The sequence below is a fragment of the Theobroma umbraticum genome, unplaced genomic scaffold (assembly GCF_002168275.2).
Source record: "Theobroma umbraticum cultivar Fairchild unplaced genomic scaffold, ASM216827v3 scaffold_44.0, whole genome shotgun sequence".
NCBI lineage: Eukaryota > Viridiplantae > Streptophyta > Magnoliopsida > Malvales > Malvaceae > Theobroma > Theobroma umbraticum.
The window spans coordinates 13,347,018-13,366,166 of NW_018397255.1; the positions used below are offsets into that span (position 1 = coordinate 13,347,018).

At 32.0% G+C, this 19,149-nt stretch overlaps 1 protein-coding gene across 1 annotated transcript; it reads right to left on the bottom strand.

The window, feature by feature from the left end:
* Positions 1 to 956: 956 nt before the first annotated feature.
* On the bottom strand, positions 957 to 5,797 carry LOC110408848 (chaperonin CPN60-2, mitochondrial-like). The gene is made up of 18 exons (XM_021417960.2): positions 5,597 to 5,797; positions 5,483 to 5,507; positions 5,226 to 5,357; positions 4,617 to 4,776; positions 4,112 to 4,287; positions 3,902 to 3,997; positions 3,591 to 3,695; positions 3,373 to 3,459; positions 3,201 to 3,290; positions 3,025 to 3,105; positions 2,853 to 2,921; positions 2,581 to 2,658; positions 2,360 to 2,455; positions 2,113 to 2,212; positions 1,927 to 2,030; positions 1,555 to 1,660; positions 1,370 to 1,448; positions 957 to 1,252 (listed from the first exon to the last, which is right to left on the bottom strand). Exons 1-18 carry the CDS (start codon positions 5,632 to 5,634, stop codon positions 1,147 to 1,149), a joined length of 1,728 nt encoding a protein of 575 aa, XP_021273635.1. The 5' UTR covers positions 5,635 to 5,797; the 3' UTR covers positions 957 to 1,146.
* Positions 5,798 to 19,149: the final 13,352 nt, after the last annotated feature.

Sequence of the window (19,149 nt, forward strand, 5' to 3'; positions counted from 1 at the left end):
TTACACACCATACTCAAAAATGTTACATGCAAGTTCAAAAATTGTTACACGCCATGTTCACTACGTGTTACACTCCCTGTGCTAGCACATGTTATTTTAATATATTTTTTACATGCCATCTGCTTTATGGATGCATGGCGTGTAACAACTTTGGCAGTGTTTGTAATCCATGTTCTAATTTACACAACAAGTTTGAAAAATTTATCTATTGTAACAATAAATCTAATAACATACCTTGATGTCATCTCTGCTATAGGGTTTGTTTATCGACGACAATATGACCAAATGCCGAGAGATAAACCACAGCACGATGACGATGGTGCTCAACAGAGAGTTGACAGAGCTCATACAGTTCAAAGAATTGAGCGACCTGATGACAATGGTGCTTGACAAAGAGTTAATAGAGTTGATATAATTCAGACAGCTGAGAGAGAAAGATGAACGACCTCAAATGGCTGAGCATTTATTTCTATTTTCTCTCTGACGGGAAAAAGATATCGGGAGCTTTTTCTCACGATGTTTTTAAGGGCATTTTGATCTACTCATACTTCTTAATGGCTAAAAACAAATAAGTTTATGTGACACATTTTTAAAATCACCTTATGCCGAGACCTTTTCTCACAATTTCTTTTTAACTAAATTCACCGTACATAAATTCATATTATTATTATAATATAAATTCACCGATTGAATTGATATCACGTTCATGACATCAAATTGAATTACTAGGGATTGATTAATTGAATTCATAACACCAAATGACTTTTGATTAATACTATAAATTTTAATAAAAGATGAAAAGCTTAAGGCGTTACCTAATTTTACTAGTACATTTTCTGTTCTGCTGTTGTAAGGTAAATTTACTTTGCACACAAGAGATCATTACTACAAGTCTAACCATGGAAAACACGCCACTATGATCAGGTGATGTTGGGAGTCTTTAAGGAGAAAAGAGAAACAACCACAAGCACAAAATTGGATTACTCAATGAACCGGGGAGACAAGAAAGGTCTCAAGGAAGAATGCCAGCCCCTCTCTACCCTAAAATATTCTCTTCTCTTGTCACAGTTTCATCATATAAAAAATTTGTGTCAAGAAATTTGGAATATAGCATCACCACTGTGCCTGCGTGTGAATTGTGAAAGCTTAATAATCTAGGCCGCCCATGTCACCTGGGGCTGCTGGGCCTGCCTTCTCATCCTTGGGAAGTTCGGTAACAATTGCTTCAGTTGTGGTCATCAAAGACGACACGCTGCATTTGCACAAAGTCATAATTAAGCAGTGCTAATTTTTGGGGTTGCTCTAAGAAATAATACTACTTTTACAATGGGGAGATTGTACTAAGATAATAGACTTCCATGATTTTTACCTTGCAGCATCTACCAAGGCTGTCCTTATGACTTTCAACGGATCAATGATTCCCGCTTTTACCATATCTACGTACTCACCTGGTACAAGCACAGAGGGAAAAACGCTCATCAGAATTTCAGGTCACAAAATCATCTCTAAACCAGATATCTTTTTAACATATTTTTGTAGAAAACAAAAATAAACCTTTAGCTGCATCATATCCAAGGTCATGATTATCCTGTTCCAGTAGCTTGCCAACAATCACTGCCCCCTCAACTCCAGCATTGGAAGCAATTGCGTGTACAGGCATCTGTAGAAATGACATTGAAATTATGAAGTAAGCAATCTCTCTAGAGCATGCACTAGGCACCTGTCATAAACTATACTCAGTTAATAAAGCTCAAGATTAATTTGGGAACTAATGAAGCATACACTAGAAAAGGATCATAAACAGCATTACTCAGATCTTAAACCCGAAATTTATCTCTGTATAAGTCATGTTCACCGTTCTGAGAATAAAGATTTTGTAGAGAACATTCCATTGAAGACAAAGATACAAGTATAATGAGTTGGAACCTTAAGAGCATTCTGGATGATCTGAACACCAATCTTCTGATCAAAGTTTGCAGTGTGTAGGTTTTCAAGCTCCTTTGAGGCATAAAGAAGAGCAACACCACCACCTGTGAATAGGAAACTTTCGATATACTAAAACAACATAAACCCAACAAAATCAACCAATTGCAATTCAATTTAAATGCTTACCAGGAACAATTCCTTCCTCCACAGCAGCTTTTGTCGCATTTAGGGCATCAGTAACTCTATCCTTCTTTTCACCAACTTCTGCTTCACTTGCTCCTCCAATCTAAAAAACAAACCTCCGTCAGTGCATCATTTCAAGAGGACAGTTTAAGGGGCAACAATTAAATTGCTTGTAAGATATTCCATGGTTTATTCGCATTCACCCATAGTGACAAAATTGACATATTCTCATCTTGCTAGAGTAACTAACCTTCAAAACTGCAACACCACCAGAAAGCTTTGCAAGCCGCTCTTGTAACTTGTCCTTATCATAATCAGAAGTGCTTGATTCCATTGCGGATCTTATCTGCATTAATAATTATAAATCATAGTTTGAATACTACAAGATAAACAAGCCTGATAGTTATGAAAGATACGTCAAAACAGCAATATAAATAACTTGGGCCTTTCAAAAAAAGAAAAATAACTAACTTGGTCACATCTTTCTTCAATGGCAGCCTTGTCTCCAGCCCCATCAAGGATAATGGTGTCATCCTTTGATACTGTAACCTAAACTTGCAGCCCACAGAAGTCAGCCACAAAGCCACAGCCAGACTAACAAGTAATAAGATACAAACAAAAAAACCTACACTTGTCAACCTAACTACAGAAGTTGAGAACAATAAGCAGATTATCTCTTCAAACTGTTGTAGCCTGAAAACATATTACTATTCTATCAAGAAAGATATTATTGACTAACCTACCTTTTTGCAAGAGCCAAGCACTTCTGCTCCCACTTTCTCAATATTGAGACCAAGTTCTTCAGTCACTACCTATAAAGAGAACAGTGTGAGGAATATGGTCGTTAATGCTTCAAATATTAATGCAAAGTCTTAGGTTGAGAGAGAGAGAGAGAGAGAGAGAGAGAGAGACTACCTCGCCTCCAGTGAGTGCAGCAAGGTCCTGCAAACCAGCTTTCCTATTTTCTCCAAACCCTGGGGCTTTAATGGAGCACACCTTAAAACCAACCACAATTAGAAAAGTACGAGCCAAACCTTGACAGCAAGAGCCTGCATACTAGCCACAGTTTTCCATGGAAAAGAATAAAATACCTTGATTCCAACACGAAGCTTGTTCAGAATGAGAGTTGCAAGTGCTTCACTTTCAAGATCTTCAGCAACGATTAGTAAAGGCCTTTGCTTCTGTAAACACACAACCATATTGGTCTATCAATGTGATAACATGGCATAAAATTAGCAGTTTTCCGCAGATAGAGCCACTCACCGTCAAGGACAATTCCAAAAATTTAACCAAAGCAGGCAAGTTTGAGATCTTCTTCTCATGGATCAAAATGAGTGGGTTTTCTAATTCCTGGCAAAATTAAAGCAATTGTTTGTAACATTATGATGACGTTTATAGGGAAAAAAAGGAGGCAATGCCCCATCATTTCCTAGCAATATAGTGCTAAGGAACCAACAAATATTATGCCAAAATATACTTACACATTTTTGGTTCTTCTGGTTGGTGATAAAGTAAGGGGATATGTAGCCCCTGTCAAGCTTCATTCCCTCAACAATCTCCAATTCATTGTACAAGGTTTTTCCATCCTGAAAAAAATTGAAGGGAGACACAGAATTCATAAATGTTGAAGAACTCAAATTCAACCAGACAGAAAATGGCACTGTAAATAGAGAACATGGCTCAACTGGAAAAGATATAGAAAAGGAAAGAAGATTCCAAAAAAAAATTTTAGTGATAAAAGATTTGAAGAACTAGAAATGGGATAAACAGAAGAATCCAAGAAATTACTTACAGCAATGGTAATAACACCTTCTTTGCCAACTTTCTCCATAGCCTTGGCAATTAGCTCACCAATCTCCCTCTCTCCATTTGCAGATATAGTTCCAACCTTCAGAGCAAGAATAAACAACAAAAAATACAACTCCTTATCAACTCATAATGTTCCTTCTCTAAGCTTCAGCCTTTCAGTCGTAGAACAAATATTATTTTCGTTGAAGCAAACCTGAGCAATTTCCTCAGATGTGCTGATCATCCGTGCTCTGCTCTTCAAGTTTGTCACCACTGCATCAACTGCCATTGTAATTCCTCGTCTGAGGTCCATGGCATTCATTCCAGCTGCCACTGACTTGCATCCTTCTACAAATATTGCACGGGTGAGGACTGTCGCACAAGTGGTGCCTGCAAACAAGACAAGTTTTGCATCAAGAAACACTTCCATCTCATCAAGATTTACCATTATAGATTGTCACATGTTACCAACATCTTCTCTGGTGTCATATAACAATAACAAACAATGAAATAAAGTCTTTTCACACAACATAGGGTTGGATAGATAGATCATGCAGCAGCACTGTACTTTATTCTAGACCATACACTTAGTAAATTCAGTAAATGTGAGGTGTTTTTCCAAGGCTTCCGTCCATGACATTAGGAAAAGAAAAACATAAATATTAACAAACATGATTTACTACATGAGTAGTATGCTAGTGTAACATATGAACCCTCACCATCCCCGGCAGCATCATTGGTGGCACTTGCAACCTGCTTTACAAGGGAAGCACCAATATTTTTTACTCTGTCTTTAAATTCAATGCTCCTGGCTACGGTAACACCATCTTTTGTCACCTTTGGGGCGCCAAAACTTTGTTCCAAAACAACATTACGCCCCTACGCAAAAGTCAACCAAAAAAGCAACAAACTTTAGTCAGTTACTGCCACATACCAGACTCTGTATAATCAGTAACTCAAAACAGGAAGAAATGAGAAGATAGGAAAATAATCTATAGCCCGTTAATAAGGGCGAGTTTAAAGACAAATCTTAAACTGCATGAAGCTTGAAACGTGAAACCCAAAACACAAATTTTCACATTAATTTTGAGAAGAACAACGGATTTAATTTTCCAAAACAGAAAAAGCAAATGCCTATCTAAGTGAATTTCAAGTAACACAAAATTGGAAAAGAAAAGTTTTAAGTTTTCACCACCCAAAAATGCATATTGAAAGAACATCGCATTTGCTCCATCATTAATATTGTGTGTGTGTGTGTGTGTATTATACATATTTGCCATAATCTATCATAAACAAAGAAGAAAATGCAATATGGATACAGGACTGACTTTTGGACCCATGGTGACTTTAACAGCATCGGCCAGCTCTTCAACTCCCCTAAGCATCAAGGCGCGTGCTTCTACACCAAATTTGATGTCTTTAGCCGCATAGTTTCGACTCCAACTCAATCCACTACCAATCTGTAATAAAACAAATATCCTTATCAAATTCCTACACCCTTCCAAACACTAAGTTGTATAAGAAGAAAAAGAAAAAGACAGAGCAAGAGGTTCAGAGTAAAAAAAATGAAAGAATAGAATCTCACCAATTGGGTGTTGTTCTTAGCCAACCTACAAGTTAAAATGGCGCAAAGTTATTAGAATTTCATAAGAAAAGGAAAGAAAAGAAAAGAGAGAGAGTGGGGGGTGGGGGTGTTTACCTGGCTTTAGAGGCAAGGGAAGTGGCAAAGCGGTACATGGTGGCGGAGCGCGGTGGCAAAGCAGCGGACAACGTTTTAGAGTTTAAGAGAGGTTTTAGAGAGCGAGAGAGAATAAATGCGGGGAGGACAGAAGAATCTGGAAGAAATGTGCCTGACCGTCAATAAGGGTTTAGGGTTTTAGTGTGCTTCAGCCGTCAAGGAAGCCATCCGAAGGAAACGTTATAAAACGAGTAAATCTATTCCTCGCAGTAAAAAAAAAAAGTACAGTGTGATGTTCATCTGAATAAGAATATAAAGAAATTTGGTAAGGATTTTAAATTCAAAGTATATAAAATATAATTTTTACCTTGTGTTAAAGTTTGAAGGATTAAACTAGTATCTTGTCTTTGTCACCTAAAAATAATTGGGAAAAAGAATCACTTAAAGACTTGAAAATTCACCCTCCTTTCATTCAATTTTCAGACACAAACTCTTTTCTAAAAGAAAAATAAAAATTAATATTTGACTTGCGCAGAAGGAATAAAGTTCAAGGCTAGGCATATGTAAATGCTACTTGTGGAATTCTGTTATTTCCCAAATACGTCTTTGTAGATCCTCATATTATGTTAATTATTATATAAACATTCATTGAATCCACAATTTCATTATAAGGTGTAACAAATAGTTTTTTGCTTTATATATAAAAGATTTGTGTAATACTTGTCCAAATTGTCGTAAACTAGGAAGACAATACATGTTGGATCATGCGGTAATTCAATCCAATTTGAATCATCCCCATTTTCATGGATTATTGTTCGAATATTTCTATCACTTTATAGTCATCGTGCAAAATGCTTGAATTTGCTCCCTTGTTTCTTTATCAAGATTGTCTCATTTTAGTTTTTAATTGGAGTAATTTGCAGTGGTCTCACAATAGTGATTTGTTTATTATAGCATTGATGATTTCTGTTTTCCTTTCACTTTTAGCAACAAGTAATATTTGTCTAAAATCTCTCCCTGATAAAAATTGATTTTCCTCCAAAAGGCTTTAAAGTATTTTTAATGGAATCACTTTTATGTTTTATTACATGTTTGGTTGACGGAATAAATAGAAATGAAATAAAATAATTATTTCGTGAAAATAAGATAAAATAGTTATTATATAGTTTGGTATAATGAATGAAATAGAGTAGGAATAGTCATTATAACTTATTGTAATTTTTTATTAGTAAAAATAACTTTGAAATAAGAAAAGAATAAAGGATAACAAAATAAAAAAACTTTTTATTATAAATATTATTTATTTTTATTTTATTTTTAAATATTAATATTTTATTTATAATTTAATCATTAACATTATAAAATATTAATACATTATTTATACGTTAAATGTTCTTATGATTATTTGTTTTTATTTTTCCAAATGTTAATAATTTATAATTTATTTAAAAGATTAATATTGATAATTTAAATATTAATATTTCATTTATAATTTAATTATTAAAACTTTAAAATATTAAAATTTTATTTACAATTTAAATATAATTATGATTAAAATATTAATACTCTTAATTAATTTTTAAATTCAAAATATTTTTTTAATATGTACTTGTAAACTTAAACTCTTTATTATAATAAGATTTACTTTCATCAAAAACAAAAAGACTCTTTATATAATTTAATAAAATTTATACCAAAAGACAAAATTAAGTAAATTTTTTCTTTCGTAATCATTTAATTTTTTATTTTTATTAAAAATTAAAAATTTTAATAATTTCATAATTTATTATTAAGTGTTAGTGTATGTTTTATTTTTTATTTGTTCTCTATTTGTATTTTTTTAATTTATACTTTTACTTAATAATTTTAAAATTAATATTTGTAAAATATTAATATTTTATTTATAATTTAAATTTTATTATAATTAAAATATTAAAATTTTTTAATTTTTTAATTTTTCAATTTAAAACAATAATTTTACAAGTTTATGTTTGTAATTTTTAAAAATAAGTAAGGACATTTTAGTTCAGAATATTTTGAACTCTATTCCCATGGGTGTGGAGTAGCTAATACTATGGGAAGAGGTGGTATTAGCTATTCCAAGATTTTAAAAAATTTAAGGACAGGTCATTCTTTTCCTCAAAGACAAACCAAACATAAAAGAGAAATTTTTTGGGGAATAAGCCATTCCCTTAACCAAAAATGCCATTAAAGTCTTATCTAAAGTTTCAAAGCTTCATTCCAAAGCTACATGTTTGGACTAATATGGCAGGTTGAGTTTTGTTTTTTATTATTATTTGACTTGTAGAACATTCATTAAAGGGATATCGAACCTTGAGTGAGTTGTTCTGCCACTTGGTAAGAGTAAAGATGCAATGCTTGAAAAAACCGCTAAAACAATTTTACCTATAGATTGATTTTAGAAATAATAGTATTTCATAAATATATTTTGTCAGTACCCTTATGTCCATAAACAAATATCATTTCTCTTTTGTCATTCTCAACTAATGGTTTAACACATTGATTAATATCCATTTGTTTTGGGTCTAGTTTTGATACTAACTTCAAATGTAATTCTTGAAGTTCAATTAAATTGTAGTTCGTCTCTTTATATATAAGTTTGGTTTCTTGTAAATTCAAACTTGCTTGACTTGCCATTGGCAATTTAAATTTGAAAAATGAGGTATAATTTTTGTTGAATATATCTTCTAAAGCAATCAATACAAAATTTTTTAAATGATCTTTTGAAATTGAGTATTGCAAAAATCCAAATGCACACTTCAATCTATAGTTAATATCATTTGCAAACAAATGGTAATTGTTTTCCCAAAATGCTATCATATCTACTATCTCACAATACATTAAAAGGTTGCCTCAGTGCTTGTTTGGCTTAATTTTTTTTTCAGCTTATCCACCTCTTAAAAGTAAAACCTAGGCTAAACAAGAATTTGGAGAAGCTTTCAAAAAAGACAAGTAGTTTTTTTTTAAAGAACAATTTTTTTAAAAAAAAGAGCTTTAAAAAAAGCTCCAGAAAGAAGCTTTTTCTCCTCTTTTCTTTAAAAACATGCTTTTTTTTAGAAGAATTTTTCCTTTTGTTTCAAAAATGTCCTCATCTATTAAAAATAATTCCAACATTATCTGTTCTTATTTTTATATGATTTATTATTAATTATAAATTTTATGTTATATAAAAATACTTTTTATACTTTTTATAAACAAAAAACTAAAATTAACTAACATATAAACAAGAATCTTTTCATAACAATACCTTCCACATAGTTCATTATTTTAGACCATGTACATGGTTACACAATCTAATTTCCAAGAAAATAGCATCAACTATCATATCACTTGTTACAACCATACAAGGTTTTCAACATATCACGCACCATAATTCAAATAACAATTCAATATAATAATTCATACACAAAGTTCATCATGTTATATATTTTGCAGCATACTGATGTCGCTCATAAAAGGTTTGTTCCCATGTATAAGCTTTTTGAAAATTTAACAAGTATACTCAAAGCTTTGTGTTATATAATGTTATATAATAATTCACATAACAATTGGTATATGTCTACCTAAATCACGAATTAGGTCACCTAATTGATGTGAACATAAACTATTTAAATTTTAGTCCAATCTAAAATCTCGTTGTTAAGTCTCAATTAGATTCACAAATCAGTTAATTGTTAGCCAGATAATCAAAAGCATTAAGAACAGATTTAAATAAGCAAAACTATAACCATTCATAGTAAATAAAGGAGAAATAATTAACTTAATTTACATGTTGAAATCCACAACGATTCTAGAAAAATAGTTTAGCTCATAATATCTATTAAAAACTTCATCCGTAGAAAATTAGCCATTAATCCAAATCAGAGAAAATAAGAAAGACACAAAAGTAAAGAGAGAAACTAATAGTTGAAGCGTTGTGATCTTAATTCTCCCTCAAATTCTCTTACTTTCTTACTTTGTTCTTAGCTCTTTCTCTCCAAAGAAATTGCTTATTGCGTCCTTCTAAAAAACATTGAAAAGTGCCCTTTAAATAGCCTACAAAAGCCTTAACTTCTAAAATCTCGTAAGATGCTTATTTTTGAAAAATTTAGCCTAAAAGTCTTTTTAACGTCATGATGCTGGTTTCTTGATGATTTGTCTCTATTATCCCATTTGAACTGGGAAAAATGGTAAACATGAGTGTTGTATCCCTATCTCTTATCTTTCCAATGGCTCAAGAATATGTCAATTGGACTTTTGTAAGGAAAGAGATGCTCTAAATACTGCATCATATTCAGTCTATGAAGACTACTGCAATGCTTTGAATTCAACAAAGATTTTGACCATGATTCAATTAGAACTAGGCAAAGTGATCAACACCAAAGTTATAGCCCTTCCTCTCATCTTTCTATCGATTGAAGACTCACCTCATTTGGTGTTCTTTAGTGAGAGTTATGGTCAAAACACCACAACATATTTATAAAATTCTGCACTTAATCATCGTTGCTCGGTTCACCTCCACAAAGTTTTATACACTTGCACACCTTTAAAACAAGGACTAAATCAACGATGAATAAATAAGTGATGGCTCAAATTAATACTTTTCACATAAAAAAGAGCTAAAATTACTAAAATTAAAATATTTCAGTATGTATTAAACTTAATAATGAAAAGTATAAAAATTACTTAAAATTACTTAAAAACACGAGGACTTAACTATTTTTAATGATAAAAAAGTGGCAAAATAACACTGTATCATAGTTATCAAAAAAGCTTCACCTTTTAACTTTTATTGTTTGAAATATCATCATCTTTTGTACCTAACTTAGCTCATCAAACTTTTGAAGGTTTTAAGCTTTGTAACAATTCACTGTTGAAAGGTTATACTTGTTACGACTGACCCAGGGTTTGTGAGCGACACACAAGTCCAGCAGGCTAAGCCCATGAAACTCGAGTAAGTTTCAGAATTCAAATCACCTAACACATAGCTAAGGGATTTCATATCCAAGTATTCATAAATAAAAGTTAATTTCAAATATATATCACATTATCTTTGGCACATAACTTATACAAGGTTCATAAAACCATATGTTGGCCATCAAATCGGGTTTGTACATAACAACCTTTACATAAGTTCAAATGGCACACTATGTCTACATAAATAACTAAACTAGATATGGAGTGGAAGCTTATGATAGACTTAGTACAGTGGATGTGTCGGATGGGAACCTATCAAATGCCAAAATCATTTTGTCACTAGACTACCTTTGCCATGCAACCCTGTGGCTTATTTATTTGCACATGGTACACAAATGGGTGAGTCATCTAATACTTAGTGAGGGTTGTAGATAAACAAAATCATATTTATACATTTATAAACACAAATAAGAATATTGCACTATTAGTGCTTCCAGATGTTTTAACAAACATGTCCAAAGTTAATGGCATATCATGACCCCTAAAGTCTCCAAATACCATCATACAAATCCTCTGGCTTATCCTTAAAGTCATTCAAAATCATTCTCCATGACACATTTTAGTTGTCGGAGTATCATATCAATTTCAGATCAAATTCATCTAGACTTATTCAGGTTATATCACATCATTCATAATTCACATCAACATCATAGAGTGGTCCCCTCTTAAACAGCATCAAATCATGTATAGTGGCCAACCGGTGAAGTCAAATCACACTCAAGGCAAAGCTATTGATAGAGAAACAAATCACGCGTGTGCTAAAACAACGAGTGGAGAACAAATCACACTCAGTACTAAAACAATTAACAAGAATCAAAGTCATTGACCGGAGTAATCTCCTAACAGTCGACATCGCTCGAAGTATTTACAGATGAGCCACATTAGAGAACTGCAAGCGAGGATCACAAGAGGGACTAATACCATTGTACCTCCTTACCACCATCCTTGCAAGCACATATATATTCACAAGGTGTCAAACTCCATTCAATCCTTATGTTAAATCAATGTCCTAAATTCATCTATCAAACAAAATACATATCCACAAACGAGACCATCATGCCTTCATCATTCCATATATCCATATCAAATCATAATTTGTATTCATCAAGCTTCAATCATCTATAAGCTCGATATGGTTCTAAATGCCCTTAAATCTCTAAAGCATCAAATGCTTATAATCCATCAAGGGGTCAATTGTCTAAGTAATCAACTCTTAGATGTTCATCATATCTTTTAGACTTCCTACTTTAGGCTCACACAACATAAGCCACCTATGTGGCTTGCACTAAGGCACACAATCATACACAGTTTCACATTTTTCATTCTCTAGCCTAGGCACATACATCTAGCCAAACATATATACATATATATAATCTAATTCTAGTACCATGGTAGCGCATTTAATAGGTGTCATGCATCATATGTACTTTAATTTAAACCCATTAACAATGATAAATTGGAAGTGCTCCCATTGCCAAGCTCAACTTAAGCCTTCAATCGTTTTTTAGCTTTCCAACGAGTCAAATAACTTCGTTTCCCCCTTAAAGCACATCAAAACATTAAATTATTAATTAAATCTTGGTTTTCAAAAAATACCAGTTTTTCTAAAAATAATTAAATTCTTAGGAATCTAGCATTCGAGCTCAAATCCTTTAATAATGAGCTAAACCCATACCTTAGAATTTAGATTGCACAAATCTAAGTTCTAAATTCTGGCAAACTTAAGGAGAATTCATCAAAACTATAAAAATTAGGATTTTTAAGTATTTAACCAATCAAAATTGGAAGTCAATCGATGAAAACATGTAATCTTACCTTTAGAGGAGTTTCCCAAGCTCCTATTTACTCCAAATTGCTCTAAAAATCTGTTTGGTGCTTAAGGTTTTAAATGGGTAGAGAGAGAGGAAGAGTTAGGGTTTTTACTTAAATGGGCAAATAGCTTGAAATCTCTTTTTATTTTTACTTTAACCTAGGAATGTATCAATACATTTGGCAACGTATCGATGCGTTTGCATGTATTTCAACCAAATCCAATGACACATTAAGGCAATGTATCAATAAATTTTAGGCATAATGCTCACTGCCCAGCATGTATCAATAAATGAAGGGAATCTATCGATACTTATCCTCCTGGGTGCTCTCTGCTTCAAATCTATCGATACATTTGGACAATGTATCAATAGATGTTCATGCTAACTTAAATCTATTGATGCAGTCTTGAATGCATCGATAGAAAATCCTTTGTATGCTTTATATTGTTCATCTTACTAAGAATGTATTGATACATTAGGGGATGTATCGATATATTTTCCCTCGTAGGCAGATTTTTAGCTTTCCAAACTCCCAAAGGTCTAAACTTAACACCCAAAAATCATTCCCTATTAATATCGCAATTCAAATAATTCATATAATTCAAATCCATACACCTATATCCTCAAATATCACATCAGTTTCAAATCAAAACCTCTACCTATAGGATTTATCACATATTTCTTTAAAAATTTGTCTAGGTGTCGAAATATACCTCTTATACCCTTGGCATATATAACATATGATCAAAATCCTCAAGGCGCAATATATTTCATAAATCATTCTGAATTGACTTAATTTATACCAAAAATTAGGATATTATAATACCTTTATTGCAAAAGGTAGAGAACAATTATACCTCCATTGTAATAGGTAGTGCAAGGTTATACCTTTATACAAATGGTAAAGAATGATTATAACTTCATTGTAAAAGGAAGTGTAAGGTTATACCTTCGTACAAAAAGTAGAGAACAGTTATAACTTCATTGTAAAAGGTAGTATAAGGTTATGCTTCCATAGAAAAGGTAGAGAAAGGTTATACCTCCTTTATAAAAGGTAGTGTACAGTTATACCTCTATTGTAAAAGGTAGTGTAAGGTTATACCTCCTTGAGAAAAGGTAGTGTGTTAAAAGTTGTGCTTAAACCTAGTTAAAAAGGCAAAGATTAATGGATTCAAACTCTTTGTGTTATAAAGGGAAAAGATGTAAGCTTTAAGGGTTGAACCTCAATAAAATCTTGGCTGAGTGGTTTTTCCCCCTTCATCTTCTTTACTTGTTTTATACTCCTTATTTATAAGCTTGTATACTCTAGGTTTTAAACATTGTCTTCAAAGTTTTCATCTTTAACTTTGTTTTTAAGAAAGATTAAATTTTTATTTAAGAACCAATTCACTCTTCTCTTTGTTACTTTATTTTAAGCCATTATATCTAATAGTAAGTAAGAAGAAAGAAGAAAGAAAAATAGAAAAAGATTGAAGAAATTGTCAGGGAGGGAAAATGGGGAGGCATCGTCTAAGTAAGGAAGATAGTAGAAAAATAGAGTTTGGGTGAGTAATGGTTGGCCAACTCAAGGGAGAAAGGAAGAAAGAAAAATATAAAACTTCCTATGGAATCTTTTGACTTAGTCAAGAAGGCAAAAGTGCAACTTTATCAATTATATCATTTAATCAAAAAATTAAAAAATATGGTAAAAGCTTCTCTTAGAAGCTTGTTTTTTTTTTTTAAGAAAGAAAGTGTTTCCAAGTGATGGATGACCATGTGTTAAGGAAAAAAAAGTGACCAAGCTAATTGGTAAAATTACCATTTGATCCTTTACATTAAAAGTCCTCATATTTTCATTTTGTCTCTTTTGAAATTTTCAAATACATTAAATGAATTATAAAATAAGTTTTCAAAAGCATAATTGTTGGGATTTTGGATTTAAAACATTTGACTTAAGCTCACCATGAACATATGATGAAATTGCCCTTGATGAAAAGTTTATATTTTCTTTCATGGCCTTCTCTTTTGATAAAATATAAAATGGATCTTCATAAGGACAAATCATTAAATTTGGTTTTAAACATTTTCTAAAACATATTGTTAGATAAAGAAGCTTGTAGATCAACAACCAAGAGAAAGGTGAATTGTTTTTTAACTAAAAATTTCACATTTCTTTCAAAATTAGTTAAAGATCAAAACTTTCAGCATCAACCTAGAAGAACAATGAATATAAATGTAAAGTCTGAAAGAAAAAGTAAATACAGTTGAAAGGGAAGAAAAAGTGAACTTTGCTAAGATTTTCATTAAGGTTTGACCTCACAATGCCTACATCTTTTCATTTGATATATAAGTAGTTTGAATCCATTAAAGACGTTGCCTTTCTTAACTAGGTTCAAGCATAACCTTTACAAACAAGTTCCTTTCTAGGATCAAGCACAACCTATCAACAAGGCACTGATTTTTCAAGTTTAAAACATAACCTATCTACCTTTTTCAATTGGAGGAATAACCAATCTTACTTTTTCAAGGCTTAAGAATAACCTATATACCTTTCCAAGAAGGTATAACCTATCAATAGAGGATTATAAGGATTTGTTCCTTTCGATAAATCGAGCGAAAAATTTGGAGTACAAGAGAATGAAGCAAAGATCAAGGAATGTAAGCTCAAAACTAATGCTTTATTTCTTGAGAAAGTTTTGTAGACTGATAAAGGTATGAACTTGAGAATCAAAGTTTTTTTTCCCCTTTGAAATGAAGAGGTTCTCTTTTCTTTCTTGGTTCTCTCTTCTCGTTTTGGAATAAAGTTTTTGGAGGTATTTATAGCCTCACTCAAATTCTACCCATTCAAGATAAAAAGAATTCAAAATTTCAGATGTTAGGGCCATTTGAGTCAAGTCTATCAATTTTCACGAATCAATCATTGCCCATTTGAGAAGTCCATTCTTTTGTAACTTGGGACATTCTGTTTCCAATGATTCGAACTCTTTATTCTCCACAAGTCAATTCTTCTTGCTTTAACTTTGAACGTGACGCTCTTTGTTTTCTAGGAATCGATCATTCTTCCATTGAGTAGTCAATTCATTTTTTCCCGCTTAAGGTCTGAAGCATTCAGTTGTGCAAGAATCAGCTTTTCTCCTTCTTAGAAGTCAATTCTTCTTTCCTTTTAAGTGCCACTTTGAAATTTCAAATTTGGGTTTTCTTGCTAAAACATTCTTAGCAAAATTCATGATAAAGAATGATGTCATCATTAAAAGTCAAGTAGCCATCATCAAAAGTTAAGCGACATCAATTAGAAATCTTAAGACATAAGTGAGTCAACTTGCCAATGCCATCAATAATAGGCCTCAGGGTACTTTACCTAGTGACACTAAACCCAATCTAAAAAGAAAAGGTAAGGAACATTGCAATGCAATCACACTTATAAGTAGGAAAGAGGTAAGTGGCGGTCAAATGCAATATGACGATTCAGGTAAGTTCACTGAAAAATAAGTTAAAATTGTTGTTAAAAAAGAAATTGTGGTTAAAAATTCTGGTGAAAAATCTAAAATTGAAAAACCACAATTAAAACTTTCACGGCCACCCTCACCACCTTTTCCTTTATGTTTTAAAAAAAAAAACTTGCCCAACAATTCTAGAAATATCTTGATGTTTTTAAAAAGCTTCATATTAATATCCCTTTTCTTGAAACTTTGGGAAACATGCCAAGCTATGTGAAGTTTTTAAAAGACATTTTGATCAAAAAAAGAAGTTGGAAGAGCTTGAAATAGTTGCACTTATTGAGGAGTGTAGTGCTATAATCTAGAATAAGCTTCCACTAAAACTTAAGGATCTAGGGGGTTTTTCTATTCCATGCACTACTGGTAGTTTTAAATTTCTGAAGCTTTGTGTGACTTGGGTACTAGTGTTTTAATAATGCTTTTGTCTATTGCCAAAAAACATGAATTCAAGGGGATATAGCCTACTACAATTACCTTGCAATTAGAAAATGGATCAACTAGACATCCCGTTGGGATTATAAAGGATGTTTGGTTAAAAGTTTAGCAATTGTACATTCCGGTGGATTTCATTGTGCTTGAGATGGAAGATGATGTTGAAATTGTTCTTATTTTAGGATAACCATTCTTGGCTACAGTAGGGGCACTCATAAATGTGAAAAATGGAAAAATAACTTTCAAAGTTGGGAGGAAAAAGTTATATTTAATTTGTTCAATGGAACTAAGTATTCGTATATAGATAGTTACAATGGAGTAAATATAGTTGATAAGTATGGTCAAGAGGAATTTGATGAGGATTATCCTCCAACAATAAGTACAACAAATTTTGAGGTTAAACAACAAGTTTTGTTACTTTCTAACCCATGCTTCAAGCTTTTTCCATGAAAACTCAAATCAAGATGGTTGAGTCCTTTTAAAGTGGTTTATACGACCAACAAATGCCCAAAGAGAGGAGGAATTGATTTCTTTTGAAAATTAATTGATTTTCAAGTAAAACTTCATTATTATCCCAAGTAGGAGTTGATATTTTAAACACAAAAAGATTTATTTCATCTTTAAATGAAGTATGTACATGAGATGATATGAAAGTGAGATGAACTGCCACACAGTTTTATTAGCATTTTGCACAAGAATCTCTATTTAACGTTTATCCTTGCTGTAGCAAACAAACACTCAAGGTAATACATGCATTTTGAGCATTGAGACTTAACTTATTTGTTGCTTCGGATCTTTGAGAACTCATTCATGCTAGCTTCCAAAATTTTTAAATTTTTTTCTCCACTTTACCATGTTTTTGTCTTTCTTTTTTTTCAAAATGCTTGTAGAAATTAGATTAAACATTCCTTGGCATCCAATGTTTCTTAGTCCACTTGGTTAGTGCTAAAGCCTTTGATTTCTTTGGAATCCACTTTAACGTCATAATTTAACCAATTAGGGGTTTAGTTTCTTTTGGAATCCAAACATTTTTGATTACTTTTTTTCTATATGCAACATTCCTTAATGGAGAAGCACCTGTAGAGCGGGTAACTTTATGACAACAAATGCATGCATTACTTTTATGATATTTCTCAATTTTGTTAACAAAGCAGCTTGTAAAGTTTGTTTCTTTTGCTGTCGCATCATATCTTAATCCTTCCCTGTTGAAAAAGGCTTTTTGGTTCTTTAGCACTTCATGTAACTTTTGTGAGCTCAAGTGCCATATAGAAAAAGTTGCATGCAAATGTTCATTTTTATTCCTTAAATCACATGCGTTACTTTCTAACCTTTTTACTCTATCGTTAAGCTCGTTTTTCACTTTGACGAGGGTATCATATTTAGCTTTCAGTTTAGCATTTTCCTATATTTCAATGTAATATGTTCAAACTTAAAGCTAGTTAATCATATGCATCTTGAAGTTCATCAAATAAATAAGAGTAATCTTCTAAATCATATGAGCAAGAGATAGTATTTGAGGAATATACCTTGGGATCATTTATTCCCACAAAGAATAGGTTGGCTTCTTTTTCTTCCTTTTCATCTTGTGATTCATTCTTATCACTTTAAATAGCTGGCATGACTTTCTTCTTTCAATCTTGAGGGTAGCCTCTTTGGATATTGGGACAACCATATTTCTTGTGACCAGATTTTCCACCCTTATAGCAAATAATATGATCTTTCCTATAGTCATCTTTTGGCATGTCTCTTTTTCCATTTCTTCTAGATGGATTTCTTCTTTAATGTTTTCTATTTCTACTTTCTTCTTTTCGCCTGAAAACTAAGCCATTTCATCATTTTCTTCCTTTTCCTCATACTTAACACTTTTCTTACGTTTCTTTTTGGTAACTTTAAAGGCTACATCTTTTCTATTTGCCTCTCTTTTAAGTGCTTCATCAATTTCATTCTGATGTTTGAATTACATTTCATAGGTAAGCAATGATCTTGGTAACTCGTTTAGTTTAAGCTTGTTCAAATCTTTTGCCTTTTCAATGGTTGTGAAGGTTTCTATGACTTAAGGAGATAGTATAGGATTTTTTTTGACAAGTTGGGCATTAGGAAATTCCTTGCCTAAGGCTTTTAGTCTTCATATTTTTTTGGTAAATCTCTCAAACATTTCGTTTATCGGCTCTTCCTCCTTCATTTTGAAAAGCTTATAATCTAGAGTTAATAGTTCAATTTTTGACTCTTTGACCTATTTAGTGTCGTCATAACAGTTTTTTAATGTGGCTTAAATCTTTTTGGTTGATTTGCACATTGCTACCCTATTAAACTCATTCTCACTTAGTGCACATAGCAAGGTAGTCATTACCTTATGGTTCAATTGAACTAGTTTTTTATCATTGTCATCCTACTTGTCTTAATATACCTAACATTATCTACAAGCTTAATGGGAATATGAAGTCCTTCCAACATGATGTCTTAAAGATCCAAATCAATAGATCGAATGAAGTTTTCAAACCTCATCTTCCAAAATGGATAGTTTCACCAGTAAAGAACAAAGGTCTCATCATCGATTAGCCTTCACCCACATAGTTGGTTAGAGCCATCTTTGTTACTTCAAGCTTATTCTTTTAGCATCTCTCATAAGTGATTAAACCTATAAAATTTGAAAACCTGCTTTGATACCAATTGTTAGATAAAGAAGCTTGTACATAATAACTAAGAGGGGGTTGAATTGGTTTTCAACTAAAAATTTTAATTTTCTTTCAAAATTAATTAAAGATCAAAACTTTAAGCATCAATCGAGAAGAACAATGAATATAAATGCAAAGAATGAACGATAGAGCAAATAAAGGCAAAACAAAAAAGATAGTGAACTCATTTAAGATTTTTATAT